We start from the raw sequence: 16,007 nt of genomic DNA, 5'->3' as shown, positions 1-16,007 counted from the left end.
CATTCTGTTTCGGTTGCAGCGAGTGCAACTAAATACGCCGCAAACAAACTTTTTCAGCAAACTTTTTCGGTGCCAAATCGTGGGGTCTTTCAATTACAATGAGTGTCGCACATTCGAAACAAACCTGCTGACCACTCTACAGGGGTTACGGGGTCATTGCGAGTTTTAATAATTATAACTGTTTTTCCTTTATTGAATGGGATAATAAAGTATCTACAAATAGAATAATAATATGATACGCATAATATAATTACGATAAAAGATAATAATAATGATAGTAATATACTCTTAGCGCGTTGTTTTTTTTCGCCCTCCTCAATCGTCTCAGACCGCTCATTTGTTGTGTTTTAAAAAGCAACATAAAACCGAATAAAAACTACGCTTCGCCTGGTCGCCGCCACCGGTCCGCGGCGGTCTGTGTTCCGCAGCATCGCTCGGGCAAGAAATTTACAGCCTTGACAAGGTGGCGTCTGGGGCGGTGTTAGGTTATGATCACTTCTGGAGTTACTCGCGTGCCGGCGACGCTTTACGCCTTAATCTCGCCACGTTCCAGACATTTCACCGTGCTTCCTTTTATTCTCGTTTGCTTAATCCAATTTACATGTTTTAAAAGAAGTTAACATTACCGATACCGGTGCACCGGCAGCAGCAGCTGCGCTGGTGCTGCTGCCGATCGCCGAGAGTCTGCTTCGATCTGGATCTGAAGGAACCGTGCGTTATGGGTTAGTTTGCTTACTTAGTTTAGTTGGGGCGCCTTGATGTTACTACAAACGATCTTAGACTTGTCTCTACTTTTCAAGTCGACGTGTTCGATTGTTGCTGCTGCTGCTGCTGCTGTGTTCCGATCGGATCCGGAACCGATTGCCTGCCACGTAGAGTGTCCGTGCTCAAAATGATGCCCAAACAACAAAACATTAAATGCATTTGTGAGCAAGCAAATCCAGGAGGTTGTGGCGTGGCCACAGCAACGCGTAAAAGGAAAGAATCAAACCATTGTTTCGCCACCGAATCTGTACAGTCTGTCCCCGTTGGGACTTCTGATAATAAAAAAAAAACGGATCAACATAACAAAACGTTGGCGAAAGTTTACAAATAAAATAAAGGTAAATATGATCGCTCGCGTGTCAATATTGTGTAGACCCGGTCCAACAGTCCCCTGTGCTGTTGTTAGGGCCGTGTTTACTTCAGCGTAAGCCGCACACTACCGTTCGGCAGCTTCTTCATCATGTTCCACACCTGTATCCGCGTCATCTGTGCGATCGAAACGGCATTAATGGCAACAATCTCTTCACCGGCACGCAGCACGCCTGACTTTTCCGCGGCACCACCTTTAAAGAAGCGAAAGATGATTATGAATCGATAAATTGGCACCCGGAATACCCGTAACGAGGGCCCGTGACTCACCCATGAAGATTTTCTTGATCACCAGCGGCTTGTTGCCGGCCGGCGAGTCGAAGCCGCCTTCGATCGAAAATCCGAGCCCGGCACCGTCTTTCAGCACGTCCACGACGCGACCGGAACCGTCCGGAAGTTCGCCCGCCATCGGAGCGACTGTGCGCGCGAGAGAGTGGGACGGAGAGTGTCCGCCACCGCCGCCGCCGTCCGTCGACAGCAGCCCGTCCTCTGACCCCGTCGTCCCGTCGAACACGCTCTCGGCTGCGTTTTGGCGAATGCGAAAAAGAAAGTAGGCGATGACGGGTTAATTTTCTTCACTTTCTCTCGCTATCTCTCTCTCCCCACTTACCTTCGTTGGACGCCACATCCAGATGGTCAAGATCGAGCGAGCGGGACGCTTTGTGCTGGATCTTCAGGTTCAGTTCCGTCTGGCCGAGTTCGCTCTTCTCCGCCAGCGAGCTGAGCGAACCCATCGACGGCCGCTTCAGCTTTGCGACGACGAGCGACTTCGATCGCGTGATCACCATCAAAACTTCGGGCCGCGGCGTCTGAAAGCAGCGTGTTGTGTGAAACATTTCCGATTAGCCGGGACACGAACCGATTGGGCTGCGTCTTACCTTAAGTACACTGAGAGACTCGCGGTGCGTTAGGCCGCGCATGCTGAGCCCATTGATCGACAGGATCCGATCGCCCTTCCGAAGCCGGCCGTCCTTCTCCGCCGGTGAGTTGGTGAGAATTTTGTGGATCTGCGGCGAAGAAAGAAGCGAGAAACGTTCAGTCACTGCGGTTGAAACATTTCACGGGGAATATTTCACTCACCGTGATCTCTTTCGCTTCGTAATCGGAACCGCCGGCCAGCGTGATGCCGATGCTGCTCTCGGGCGTTTCGCGCTGCAGCACCACGACGAACGCGTCGGGCGTGGCCAGCGGTGGGTCCGCTTCCTCGATGATGAGCTGCAGGTCCTGGGGCGTCATCAAGCTGTGGCTGCTGCCGAGCGACGAGAAGCTTCCGTAGTCGGACGGAGTGCTCTGTAGGGTTTGCGAGGACCCGGAGCAGTTCTGGGCGCCCGTCTGCAGGGAGGACACACCGGACGACGAGGAGGCGAGCGAGTCCCAGGACGAGAACCGATCGTGCCCGCTAGCGGTCTGACTTTTTGGCGTGACCCCGTTGGCGGTGGCCGTGGCGGCGACGGCAGTGACGGCGACGATAGCAACCGGTGGCTGAACCTGGGGCTCCTTTGGAGGCGTCGACTGCTTGACCGGTGCCGGGATGACCGTACTGTTGGCCGACTTCGACTCGAACGATTTGCGGATCTCGGCCAGATTCAGCTTCTTCGTTTCGACCGACGACCGAAGCTCCCGCTTGACGGGGACCGGCGCAACCGTGGTGCCGAACCTCGGCACACTCGGCACCTTCGCGTCCGCCTCCTTGCTGTGTGTTGTCCGGGCCGCTTCGTGGCGCACCCACTTGGCGAGGTCCGACATCGGCGCATCGCCCGTAACCGACTGCGAGCGAGAGGACTTCTTGTCCGGGACTGGAGCCGGAGCCGGCGCAGGGGCCGCCAGTGGTTTCTCCTTCTTCGGTGGCAGAACCAGCTCCTCGATGACCTCCGAAGCGTTATCGTCCAGATCGGACACAACCTCGACGTACGCCGCGACCTTGATAACCTTGTCGACGAGGCTGTTGGCGGTCGGAGCGTCCACCACCTTGTAGTGGGTCAGTTCCTTGGCGGGCGGTAAATCGCCTCCGGGTTTCCCGTTCTGCGCCACCCCGCCGTTCGTGCCCCGTGTCTTGGACTTGGAGACCTTGCGGCGTTCCTCTTCCTCGTATCCATCCGTGCTGTCACCATCCTCGTACCGGCCCTTCGCCTTCTGGTCCGTCTCGGCGCCACCGGCCCCGATCTTCAGCAATTCGCCGCCACGTCCGCTGCGACACTTGGCCGACGCCAGCACGTTCTTGCGGTTCATCGTGGCCTCGGAAGTGGAGGAGGACGACTTCGAGAGCTTCCGGCTCAGGTCGACGGTGGGCGGAGTGCTGCCGACCGAGCTGCAGCTGGCCTGCGATCCGGCCGAGCTCGTGGTGAGCGTCGAAGAGTTGGAACTCGTGATCGAAGTGTTCGTCTCCGAACTGAGGGTACGCGTCAGGGCGTACTTCTCGACCGGAGCGGCCGGGGCCACCGGAGACACCGGGGGCGAAGAGACCCGCGAGCTCAGCACCGAGTCACTGTCGTCGGCCTCGTCGCCACTCTCGTCCTCCGTGCTGCGCAGACAGTCCATCGAGCCCCCCTTCGGTGGCGGGTACACCAGCGAAGTGCGGGGCGGTTTGGCCGGTGGCATCGGTGGCAGCGGCTTCCGGAAGCTGCTGACCGGCGTCGATTCCGACTCCTCCGACTCGGAATGCTTGCTGTCGGACGGCACCAGCGAGTTGGAGCGTGGCTTGTAGGGGATCGGTCCAAGGATCGCCGAGTCCGGAGCCTTGGCCAGTGAGTTCAGACTGGACTTGGAGGGCGTCGGCAGCGTGCTGGTCCGGCGGCCATAGGACAGTGGCAGCGGCGGTGCCGGCAAACTGTCCTTGGGCAGGACGCCCGACGAGAGGATGATCTCCGAGTCCTTGCTCTTGATGATCGGCAGCCCGAGGATGCGCGAGTCGGCCAGTACCTCCGCCTCGGGCACCTTCTCCGGAATGACCAACCCGCGGAGCTTCGACATCGACTTCTTGCGCTGCTCCAGCAGACTGGAGATGGATGACTTCCAGCGCTCATCGCCCGTTCCCGGGCTGCCGCTGGACGGAGGCCCGCCGTTCGAGTACCCCGAGAAGCTGATAGTCCGCGCGAGGACCTTGCCCATGTCCGGCACGTCGGCCGCCTTTTCGAATCCGAACTTTTTCGGCTGCGGGTGCTGGTGCGGGTTGAGGTTCTCCACGCTGTACGCCTTCCCCAGCACGACGGGCTTCGAGGTCTCGAGGCTGAACTTTGGCGTCGGCTCCGTCGCCAGCATCCGCTGGCTGCCGCCGTGCATGACCGAGGCCTTGTCCACCTCGTCCAGGTTCTCCACGCTGTGCGCCTTCTTCCGGAGCGTCGCGTACGTCTCAATCGCCTCCACGACCGACGATCGCTTCGGGCCCGACCCAGCGCCACCGCCGAGCAGGTTCTCCGAGCTTTTGGTGAAATCTTTGCTAAACTTCCGGCCACCGCCCAGCATCATGCCGGGGCCGGGGGCCGGGGCTGGTAGGAGGGGCGCTTCGCCACCGTCGGCCGCCGCCGCCGACGAGAACATGGCGATCTTATCCCGGACGCTCCTCTCCGACTTCTCGTCCTTGCGCCAGTTTGAGCCCAGTAGCGACACCCGGCCACCGGGGGGTGCCGGGGGTTTAGTGTGTGGGTGCTCGGGGACATCGACCGAGCGGCGTCGGAACTGTGCCCCGTCCCCTCCGGTGCTGGCCTGGAGCGCCTGGTAGTCCTTGCGGCTGAGCATCGATTCGGCGATCGAGGAACTGCGCGTCGGGAAGGGAGGCGGTTTGCGGTAGCTGTCCTGTGCGCCAGGGGACTCTAGGGTGCCATTGACCTTCGGAGGGGGCAGTGCTGCCTTCCGGGGCACCGTCGGTGGGTGGCTTTTCGGTAGATCGGGCAAATCGTCGTTGAAACTGGATCCGGAAGAGAGAGAGAGAGAGAAAGAAAAGATCATTAGAAGAGCTTCGGAGATATCATTTGAAGGTGATAAAGAGCCCAACATCAGAAGAAGAGAGTAAAGAAGACTTATCAACTCGCGTATTAACAGAAACAAACATGTAGACAAAACAAAACAAATAATCAAAAGATATTTCAACAGAAAAATATCAAAACAAGTCATCAAATCACTCAAAGGTGTTAATCAAAAGTGATGAAGATCAAAAGATATCAAACAAAATTGACTAAAAAACGAATAGACAAAACGAAACAACTAACAAATGATAAGAAACAGAACTAAAAGGTACAGAAAAGCAGAAAAACTTGAATAGAATCGATTGAGCATTTTAAATTAACAACAAACCGCAAAGGAATGGATGAAAAATAGAAATATATAGCGATTGTTGAAATAAATGGCTACAAGAGTTAAAAAATGAGTAAACTCGCTTGAAGCACCTCATAAATCGTCCGCTGGCTTATTGCCTTCGAAGCACTGGCTGCGTGGCCCTTTGCTTTTGTGCTTTAATTTTGTAATAAATCTGGGACGAACACACAAAGCGTCCTGGCACTCGCATGGAGTCCTTCAGCTGGCTATTAAGTCCAGACTTCCGGTGCGGACCCCGATTCGCACTCACCTGGAATGTTTGTCGTTCGATTTGGCCGGTGCTGCGCCCGTCATGCCACCGCCGTTCATGATGGTCATCGCGGCTCCGGGTGGCGGGACGGGAGCGGGGCCGGTGGCGCTGACGGGAGGCCCCCCGGGGGTCGCGGAGGAGTTGATAGCGGAAGGTTCGCTGAAGTTCGGCGGGAACTCATGCCCATCCGGTGGTAGTCGTGAGAATGCCGGTGGCGCTACTTTGCCACCAATCGCTACTGAAGCTGCTGCTGTGGGGTGCTGTGGCGCGGGGGTCACGGTGGCGGGTACGAGCTGATGCACGGTGCTGGCAATGGCGGTCACTGTGGTGGTCGTCGTCACTACATTATTCATCGAGTCCATGCTCTTGCCGCGGCTGGCCACCGACGCACCGTGGCCGTGGTCTGCGTCAACGCCGTCGCCGTCGTCGTTGTGGGTGAGCTTCTGCGGCGGTCCTGCGATGGCGCTGGCACTCTGATTTTCGCTCTGATTGTCGCTCTTCGTACCTGTGGCTATGCCAACAACGCCACCGACCGACGGGGCAACGATGCCAACGGTTTCTGGGGGAGAAAAATGTTTGAAACGATGAGAAAATGATTAAAAACGAAGCATTTACTAAATTACGGTTCGCAGCCGACCGGAAGAAAGTCACCGACCGACGGTGGCCACGGATGTGCGCTTCCGGTATGTGGCGTGTTTAGAAGTTCTAGTTCTGGCGAATTGCAATTCGAACAACTAACGAACATCACCACAATGTGAAAAGTTTTCAAAAGAACGAAACCATTAATTTTGAGCCAAAATGTGTCCAAAATTGGAATGTTTTTAATATACTAGGTTGTTCAATAAATTCGGAGCCTCGATAAGAAAAACACAACTATATGGTTTGAAATACACATTATTATTCATTATTATACATTCCATCCCTGAAGAGGGATGGAATCATCTAGAAGGGCTTCAAAATACGCTTCCACAGCCTCATTATGACCTCATCATTTGAAGAAAAATGCTTTCCACGCATGAATTTTTTAAAGTCCACAAACAAAGTTCCTTTCGCACCTTAAAAAACTGATGCCAACACTTTCTTGGTCGATTTCTGGACACGAACTCGTTTCGGAACCGAAGAACCAGGTTCACACCAATCTTTTCCCCGCTTGTTTTGAGTCAGGATCATAGTTCAAGTCTCATCCACTCAAAATCCACTTTATCTACAAAAACTCAGTACTTCAGTCAAAATATTGGTTACACTACTCAATGAGATGCTTAAGCCTTGTACTAAATCTCTTTCAGTCGATTTTTCGTCGATTCGACGATTTTCCAATACGATATCCTGTATTTTTCTTACTATTTGAGGTCTTGCTACTGTTTTGGCGTCCTTGACGTGGATCATCTTCAAGGTTTGCACGACCACGTTTAAATTTAACAACCCATCTTTTTACTGTACCAATTGAAGGCGAAGAGTCCTTATTTACTTTCAACATTCAAATAAATAAATAAAAATCAATCGCTGCACGATACTTGATTGAACGGCAAAACTTATTGAACACCCCAGTAAGTCTCCACCCTGTCATTACATCTTTGCCCCTAAAAAGCCGGAAACAATCTCGAAAGATGATCAATGCGGCAGCCAATTCTAATGACGATTGTAAACAAGCATCAACTAGAGCATTAAATCGGCCGACCGTTCCGAGCAACAAATATAAACAAATTCAAAACAACCCAACAGACCGCAACATAAAGCAGTTCGCGTTCGGTCGCTAACCGATCTGGGAGATTTTCCTAGAATCCCCATCCTCGAGTGTCGTTCCTTCCGCAACACTGAGCACCGCCGCAGCAACATCCGATCGCGAGAACGTGCCCGTAAATTATTCGCCCCGGCCGCGTGCGCCTCTAATCACGCATATCGGAGCGAATCGGCAGCAAACTGATTCCCAAGGCGGACGCGCGGAACGACACCCGCCCGGACGACAAACAAAACAATAAAAATTGTTTCGCGCGACCTTTGCCATCTCCAACGCCACCGCCAACACGCCGAGTCGAGCCGAGCCGAGTCGTCGGGTGTGGATTGCCTAGACCAAAGAAGGAAGTTACAGGGTGACACCCCAGAGCGAGGGAATGCGAGGGATGTTTGTGCAAATGGTGAAGCGAATAGTTCAAGCATGACTCAAGAAGGCATTCCGGCCAAGTTGTTGACCGCAACCCCGGCGCACACAAACCTGCTTAGCCCTCTAACATCCCTCTCCGACAGGCACTCACGCTCCGGATGTCGGTTTTGGGGTAGTAAATTAATCGCCAACCGATCGGGACGGGACGGAGGTCGTCCAATCGTCGGGCCGGCCCGTCCGACAAAAATGCCGATCATTTATTGACAGTTATGCTCGCCGTCGGTGGTGGTCGACCGGCGCCCTGGAATTGCACTGCGGGTGAATTACAGCCGGCCACATCCGCTCCAGTTACGCGCGGAGAGTGGAGTGACTTCCCGGGACGGATACCCGGGTTCTCGGTGTGTTTCACTTTGATCAATTATCGACCCAAATGGACCGACCGGGGGCTCGTGATCGATCGCGCCGGGGATGGTCCGGCTTGGGACCACCTCCCCACCACGAGGTGGCCCTGTTGGCCCTCTGTCGGCAGTAAATAAATCAATAATTGTTTCAATAAACGGCTGCGAGGTGGTCGTAATGATACTCCGCTTTTGGGTTCGACCTGGGAGTGTTCCCAGCACCAGCCCGCGATCGGAACTTTCCCAAACCGTTTTTCCGAATCCGTGAGAAAAGCGACCCGCGAGGGGCACGTGAATGGTTCTTGCGTGGTGTCCACACACACACACACACACCACGTGATGATCCTCCGGCGCCGCCCTCCGAATGGAACTCGTGACCATCAGCGAAGCGGGCGACTCACTTCCGTCCAATGAGCGGTCGCGGATCGCGGATTGGGTCACTTCCGACCAGCGAGCTAACGGATCGGAGATGAACGGGAAGTTCTCAGACGTGAATCGTGACCCTGGACACGTCACCACTGCCGCGCTCCAAGCCCCGCAATGCGTTACGCAATACACGCGCGCTTCGCACACTAATGGAACGGACTTAATAAGCATAATTTGGTGACGCGACGTGGCGCGGCCCATTGTTTGTTTTTGGTCCACCACAAGATTGGCCGACGCGGGCTTCAGTTTTAATTATCAAAAACAAAACGCCCTGAGAGGGAACGGCCACCGATTCATTTGCATGGAAAACTCGGGAAAATCGTCCCCACAATCCGGGTCCGTATACTTGAAACAGGCATCATAAACACGGGCGCGTAACGGGCCATTGAAAAGATGCTCACGCTTTGTTCTTTTAAACGAAATGGGACCAATCTTTGGGACCAACCGAATCCACTGGCCACAACAAGCACTGAAGACCAAGCTTTCCAATTTGTGTTGTACACGGTTCGTTAAGAAGGCGGTTTGTTAATTTTGTTAATTAAAAGAAATGTGTAAATACACAATCGGTTACATTTAAATGACCTTCGAGAGTGATTTTCTTGGCTAGCGGCCCACTTACTTCCAAGGCGATATCTTCCATTGAAACGTTCTTGCTAACCGTGCTCTAAGCAGACTTGGCAATATTTTTAAAAAGTCAGATATGTTCTAAAGTAGTAGCAATTTAGGGCTTTCAGCTTAGTCCACAATCTATCCCGACTACTTCTACTTTTAACCAGATTGTTTGGGTTCAGTTCCTTTTTCTTAATATCTTGGGAGGTTCTAACCAAGACTAACATGCAATGTAACACATGGGCTGAAAAGTCCCGAGCCCTGAGCCAATGCCACTGTTGTAGAACGACTAATAATTCCGGTTTGTTACGTTTAATATGGCTGCTAAATTTATGCACTCTTGAGTTAGCGACAAACGAAAAACCTTTTTTTCAGAACCTCTTTTATTATACCGTAATATGTGATGAGGAGCTCAAAAATTATAAGTCTTTCCTTCTCCACTGTCTGTCGCCAACGGTCATTTCTTTTTCGCTTTTACATCTACTCTAAGGATACTAGATGTGCGTGCGTCTTTCTAGCTATAGTTTCTAGTCATTCCGCTAGGTGCGCTGGTGCAGGCGGCTAGGAAGTACCGATGTGATATCCGTTTTTACGCAACAATGGCCAAACACTGCTCAGAATCATCAACACGTTCTTGTTTTGGTCAACAGCGAGCAAACGCGACAGCCACTTTTGAGCAGAGCTTTCTCATATTCAAATGCTCATGCGGTGTAAAGCCAACACGTTCTTTTGATCTTGTTACAATGTTAGCTAACTGAAGCAACTTCACTTTTCGATCATTCAAAATGAGTTTGTGGATTTTTGCTTTGTTTTCTGACGTTACCACTTCATTTGGAAGTCTATATCCATTATCGGTGTCGACGACTACTTATGAAGTCAGCAAATCAACGTTTTATTGTTGGTTCTGGTGAAGCGGAGTCCTTTTAAATCCTTTTCTTTGCCTAAACTGTATTTTTTCCTATCAAGAAGCAGTGTAATGCGAAAGTTGACAATTACTATAGTTAGATCGTCGTTTGGGCGATCATTTTCAATTAATACAAACACTTATTGTAGATAGCGTTGGAGGTTGTGCAAAGGCTTCGTTCAGTTCAGTTCAACCGCTTTAGACCACATTCGGACTATGCCACATAAATTAGGGTTTGAAAATTGGAATGGTTGAGACTCTTTGTGGCCGCACAATGAATTGATATTGAATTGGAGTTACTTATGAAAATACCAAAAAATGAACAGAACCTTCCGGTTGTCCTGATAAATCCCTATACTCATTGACTGTATAACTCCAATTTTTGCATTTTCAACATCACCCAACGAGAGCTTCTGAGCCGGCCACTTCCCGCGCATTCCCGTCGGCGGCCGGGTGTTATCTCCCAAAACCTCCGTACGTACGTAGGCCGTCGTCGGGAAGAACCGTAAAATCCAATGACCTCTTTTGCACCAACTTTGGTCCACACGGCGCTCCGGAGAGACCACGGGCGACGGGCACGGCACACGGTGAAGACCGTGTTTTTTGGCAGTGCGTGAACATGATTTACAACTGCTAGATACTCAAACTGGTTCTTCCGGCTCCGGACCAGGGGGGACCGTAGGACGATCCGCGACCCGCACGAGACCCCTCGGTATCCCAGAACTGCAGCGCAGCGAGGGGAGAAAGAAGGCGAAAAAGTATTGACCCGCACTGAAAACTACCTCCCCCCGAGGGCGAGGGACAGACGGCGAACGACGGCGGGCGGACGGTGTGGTACGAAAAAGATAAATGTCGCGACAGTCGCGCTGATCGTCTTTTTAATGCAGAAATGTCTCTCCCCTCGGCTCCTCGGGTGGGTGTGATGTGGAGTTCTCGGGGGCCGTTGTCGGTCCCCGATAGCCGATGCTGGACTGTGCTGTAGCTTGTGCTGTCTGCACCCTTCTATTTGCTCCCCGACGGATGCATTCCTTGGAGAACTCGGGGCCATAGAAGGTTGACTCAGCTGCTGCGAGGCGAGTTGTGTGCCGTGGCGCAACGCGGAATGCCACCCGAGTTGCGAAAGATGGCCTCTCCGGTGGTGTCTCCGGGCATCGATGGTGACGCGCCGATAGCCATTTGTGGAAATGTATCTAATTTCTTCCCCGGGTTCGCCATGCGCCTTGTCGGGCGGTCGGTGGGGCGACATCTCGCACCTCGAGGCCCTTGGGGTCTTCCAGGAACGTAACAGATGGCAATGTTCGTCGCCAAGAAACCGACGTCCAAGAAGTCACCACCGGGAGTCACGTGTTTCCGTAAAAGTCACGATGGCCGATGGCGGTCTCTAACATGCACAACACACGCACACGCGCGCCGTGGACACCGCGATGTCCAGCGCCTTACGTAATCCGGTTCTGTTCTCGGCCCAGCTCGGTCCGCTTTCACCAAACGTGCTCTCTGTCTCGCTCTCCCCGGAGTCCATTCGCTAAAACCATCGCCAATCGGCTTATCGGCTTCGATGGCCGTTCCGTTTTGCGTTGTGTGCTCCGTTCTCCTGCCGGTCAGTTGGCGAATCCACCGATTCAGGTTCTGTTTTCAACGACGGCACAGTGGGTTTGCTAAAAGGTCCCGGGCAGCTGCTCCAGGTAATTGATCCAAAAATGAGACACCGTTTAGAAGACCGCCCAATACGCTTAGTTTTAATATTATTTCTTGCCCAATTGCGGTGCCTGTAAGTGAGGATTACGTGACAGAATCGCGCCACGCTGGAGTTACCGCCCAAACCCGACCGAGTCTGCCCCTATTTCTGGTCCACCTCGTGTGTCTTCCTCCGAGCGCTCTCTCTGTCGGTTGTGTTATTTTTAATCTATAAAATGCAGCTGTCTTCCACGGCCCTCTCCGTGTGTGTGTGCGCTCGTGGAGAGGTTCCCCGCTCCTCCCCTATCCTTTCCCGGTTCCGGGCCGGGCAATGCTTCGCTTCAAACACCCCGGGGATCAGCGGGGTTTCTCTTCGCGTTGGGCTTCAATTCTGCAAAAGAATCTTGTCCACCCGACCCGGACCGAAGACGACGGCGGCGGTGGCGACGTGGTGGTGCTTCGGAGGATCAGAGATCAGGTTGAAAAATGGAGGAAGCGAAAAACAACAACAAGAATCGAGGATTGAATCGAGGAGTGTGGTGAGTTCAATGACACTCCGAAGACGCGGCTGGCGACTGGCGACTTGTTACTTTCTCGCGAAAGTTCCAAAAAGCGGCACAGGACACGGGCCACGGGGATTAAGGCGACTGGATTATACATATACTTGACTGCGGGGCCAAGACTGCATTTGGACAATTGGCCTAAGCCGTAACTCTTGAGGTCTTTTGACTCCTCCAATCCACTCGATGATGAGTTTGCTGATTATGAAGATGACTGCAAAACCGACGGAACCGCAGACACCGAACCCGATCTCCCTCCAGAAGTCACGAAGACCGGAAAGCCCCACAAAACCCCGGTGTGTTCCCGCTAACGATGGCCTCGGACCACGGAGGATTGGGCCTACACACATGTGATGTAACGCTGACGTCGTGTGCTGACGTCGGAAGTTGTTCGCGTGGATTAATGAATGGCAGCATCCCCCGGGCGCCAGGCCAGCCAGTCAGTTCGATTCGATAGGTCCCGGAACTCCCGGGCCGCGCAAAAGTGGGTCGCGTGATTCGCCAATGTTCCGGGCTGATTTATGATCTTCACCGAGCGACGACACGGGACGTGAAAAACGTGACCGAAAAAGAGGCCACGACAGCGCCGTCGATGCGCACCAAGTCTGCCCCCAGGAAGTTCGCAGTTCGCTCCGTGGCCGTGGCAAGTGGTGTTGGGTTTTTCCAGAAGTTCCGAACCGAAAATTGGTCATTTTTGTAGCAGACCCAGGTCCTCTCTCTGTCCTGGCGAGGGAAACTTTCTAACTGAATTTGTTGCTCCAATTGGAGGAAAATTACCCCCAACACCGGAGGTAACAGCAAACTTGGGGTCCACTCTGGGGACCACCTGGACCCCAGACACAAGCCACGCCGGAACGTCTTCTTCTCGCGGGCGACCTTCACAGCCCAATGACACGATTCCGTCCCGGGTCCGTTCGCCGGGGGCCATAATTGACGCCGAAAAGGTAGGTCGCTCGCTACGGAAGCCGGGAACACGAGGGGGACGCTCGCTCGACCGTTCAATAACCATTAGGTCCGAAGAACCGAACAACAACAATTACGGCCCACGGTCGTGGTACTGAAAACGAAAAGGAAGGCATTTCTCCGCTCCGAACATTAATGAGCACTCTCTGGGCCAGGTTCCTGCGGCCGGGACTTCGTGAGACCTCCACACAAATTCAAAACACAATTCTTGACATGACTTTCGATGACGTTGCGGCCGCGTATCTGCCGGCCGCATCTTCGCCCCGTTGGCCCGATTCCGCTTATCTGTGGAGCGCGTGCCGGGGCCAGCGGCGCAAATGGGGACCAAAGTCGTGATTGTTTTGGCACCAATGTCTGAGGTTGCCCCACGCGCTGAGGAATGATAATTGCACCTCTTCGGGGGGCGCCCTACGTTTCGAAGATGGATTTGATTGGCGCCGCCCGAACGAATTCGGTCCGATCACGATCGAGATGCTGCCCTTGACCGTTCCCCGGGGACCTCTCGGGAGGTCTCTGCGGGAAACAAGTTCATTAGACGCCTCGTGGTTCCGAAAACATCCAGAAACAGGGTTAATTGGGCGGATATTGCCAATAGTTTTATGAACCGCACCTACTCCAGGAGTCTGCAGGAGGGAACCAAATGATGGGCAGACATTACAACTTCCTGCAATGCCCTTTCCGGCCTCACCAGCCAGGCAGCGAATTGGCCTTCAATACAGCCCGGACGATGTCCGACGCAGTAGGTGCGCACAGTGACATTCTTGCGGTAATTTGCGCGGAATTTACTACTTCCTCCCCAACAACCCGGTCCCTCCCGGGCGAGACCACAGTCAGCGAGGTGGAAGAATCGAACTAATTTCAACTATGTTCCCTCCCCAAAAATCGACTAATGAACCCCGGCGTGGACCGGTTCCGACCGGGTGATCGAGTTTTGGGCTTTCACCTATGCTGCGGATCATCCGAGTCCAGGAATCCGGCGGCCGACGGCCGGGTGGACGAGTGCAAAATTAAAAGCATAATTATGATGTTCCCCGAGCCCCAGGAGCCCCGGACAAAGTGACAAAGTTTTGCTGGGAATTCGGTGGATACCGGGTATGGGCCAATAATTAGCTGGGAAATAGTTCAAACGCGAACATCATCATTCGAGCGCCGCAATGGTTTATGGATGAAGATAGTAAAAAGCCCGAAGCCCAGCGGCGAGTGACAGCATTCCGGGCTGGTGATTTTGTTGAACCGGTTCAGGGCAAAGTTTCATACGGTGAGGCTTTGGTCCTAGGAGGCTTTGAAGTGTCATTTGCGAGAAATTGCAGTTAACGTTGATACTTCATCACTTTTTCACTGCACAACTACTTATGGATCTACTTGTAGATTTCAATAAAACTTTAATCATGTATTGAACTCTATTGAAGATTCAGTTCTTTCTTCGATTTCTAAGGACCCTACACACAATTCTTTGATTAAATTTCTATCGTGAACTGGATTGAATCGAACGCTGCATCCTTTTATGGGTCCGATTCCACTATTACGGAATGGAAAATTGCACATTGCAGAGCCTTCTAGATAAGATTGGCCCTTTTGTGGGGAGATGATGAAACATTTCAACTGATTACTTGAGAGAACTATTCCAACGACTCGGAGGTTTTAGCTCGGACCAAAAGCTTTTTGCTAATTCTCCATTTTCCACTCCACAAAAGAGAGAAAGAGAAAACGTGATGAAAAGCACTGGACTGCGAAATGGGGAAAATCCCCAACGCCGGCAGCCGGCAGCCGGCATTTCAGATGTGGTGGTGGTGGTGTCGTTAAAGTTTTAACCAATTTGTAGCAAAACTGACAAATGAAGCCCCACACCGAGCGAAGCGACCGGAGAACGGAGCAAAGAATGGCCAAATGGGATGCAAATTAATCAAACAAATGTTCCTTTACCGAAACCCTGATGGGCTAGTTTTTGGAACGGCCTCAACGCACTCGGTTGGGGACCGACGATCCGGTGTCGGAATTAAAAGCGGGCAAGAGTGTTGAGGTGTGCCCTTCTTTTTCCCGGAGCTTCCCAGCGGAGGCAAGTAGATTAATGAGTGTTGGAGAAGTAGAACTTTAGGCCAGTTGCGTTGAGGGGAGGGAAAGTGTTGTTTAATGCTAGATCCGACCATAAAGGCCCCCGCTCGGAGCCCTTACATTACTCTCCTGGTAGTGGTCCATCGAAGAGGCGCCCAGATGTGTGTAATCCACGGAGTAATATCGGTAATAAATTATTTAGACAAACATTATTCACTTTACGCAATAACTCGTGTTAGGTACGCCGGTAATGCCGGAGTTTACACGTCGGTTTGTGTACATTAAGCCCTCGAGCATGCTAATGAGGGCCGATCGCGTCCGCGCGCCGCGTCATCGACTAGCCAAACTAAAAACGGAGCTCATTAAATTCATCGGCCTCATAAATCTGCACAGCCTGCGCCCCGTGCGTTATCAGTGCCCAGCCGGAGAAAGGCCGATGAGAACTCCGTGGTGAGAAACAAGAAAAAACAACGAAAAACGATCATCAAACAAACGATTGGCCACGCGCTGCACGTACGCAAAATAAATCAACCCCCAAAAGAGCTAATCAAACTTTTAATCACCCGGCTCCGGGCAAGGCTCGGGTTCTATTCACACGGTTCCCGGTTACTACCCGCGCGTTTGA

At 52.8% G+C, this 16,007-nt stretch overlaps 1 protein-coding gene across 1 annotated transcript in view; it reads right to left on the bottom strand.

Annotated features, from left to right (window-relative positions):
- Positions 1–545: 545 nt before the first annotated feature.
- Positions 546–16,007, bottom strand: part of LOC128269300 (uncharacterized) — a 130,067-nt gene continuing 114,605 nt past the window's right edge. The window contains exons 5-10 of the mRNA XM_053006732.1: positions 5,696–6,254; positions 2,215–5,038; positions 2,013–2,141; positions 1,745–1,943; positions 1,405–1,656; positions 546–1,328 (exon numbers count right to left, since the gene is read on the bottom strand). Coding sequence (XP_052862692.1) covers positions 1,180–1,328; positions 1,405–1,656; positions 1,745–1,943; positions 2,013–2,141; positions 2,215–5,038; positions 5,696–6,254 — 4,112 coding nt within the window. The 3' untranslated portion in view covers positions 546–1,179. The remainder of the gene's footprint in view (positions 1,329–1,404; positions 1,657–1,744; positions 1,944–2,012; positions 2,142–2,214; positions 5,039–5,695; positions 6,255–16,007) is intronic.

Source organism: Anopheles cruzii, chromosome 2 (assembly GCF_943734635.1).
Source record: "Anopheles cruzii chromosome 2, idAnoCruzAS_RS32_06, whole genome shotgun sequence".
Lineage (NCBI taxonomy): Eukaryota > Metazoa > Arthropoda > Insecta > Diptera > Culicidae > Anopheles > Anopheles cruzii.
Note: the sequence above shows the minus strand (reverse complement) of the source record. Positions and strands in the feature narration are given on the sequence as shown.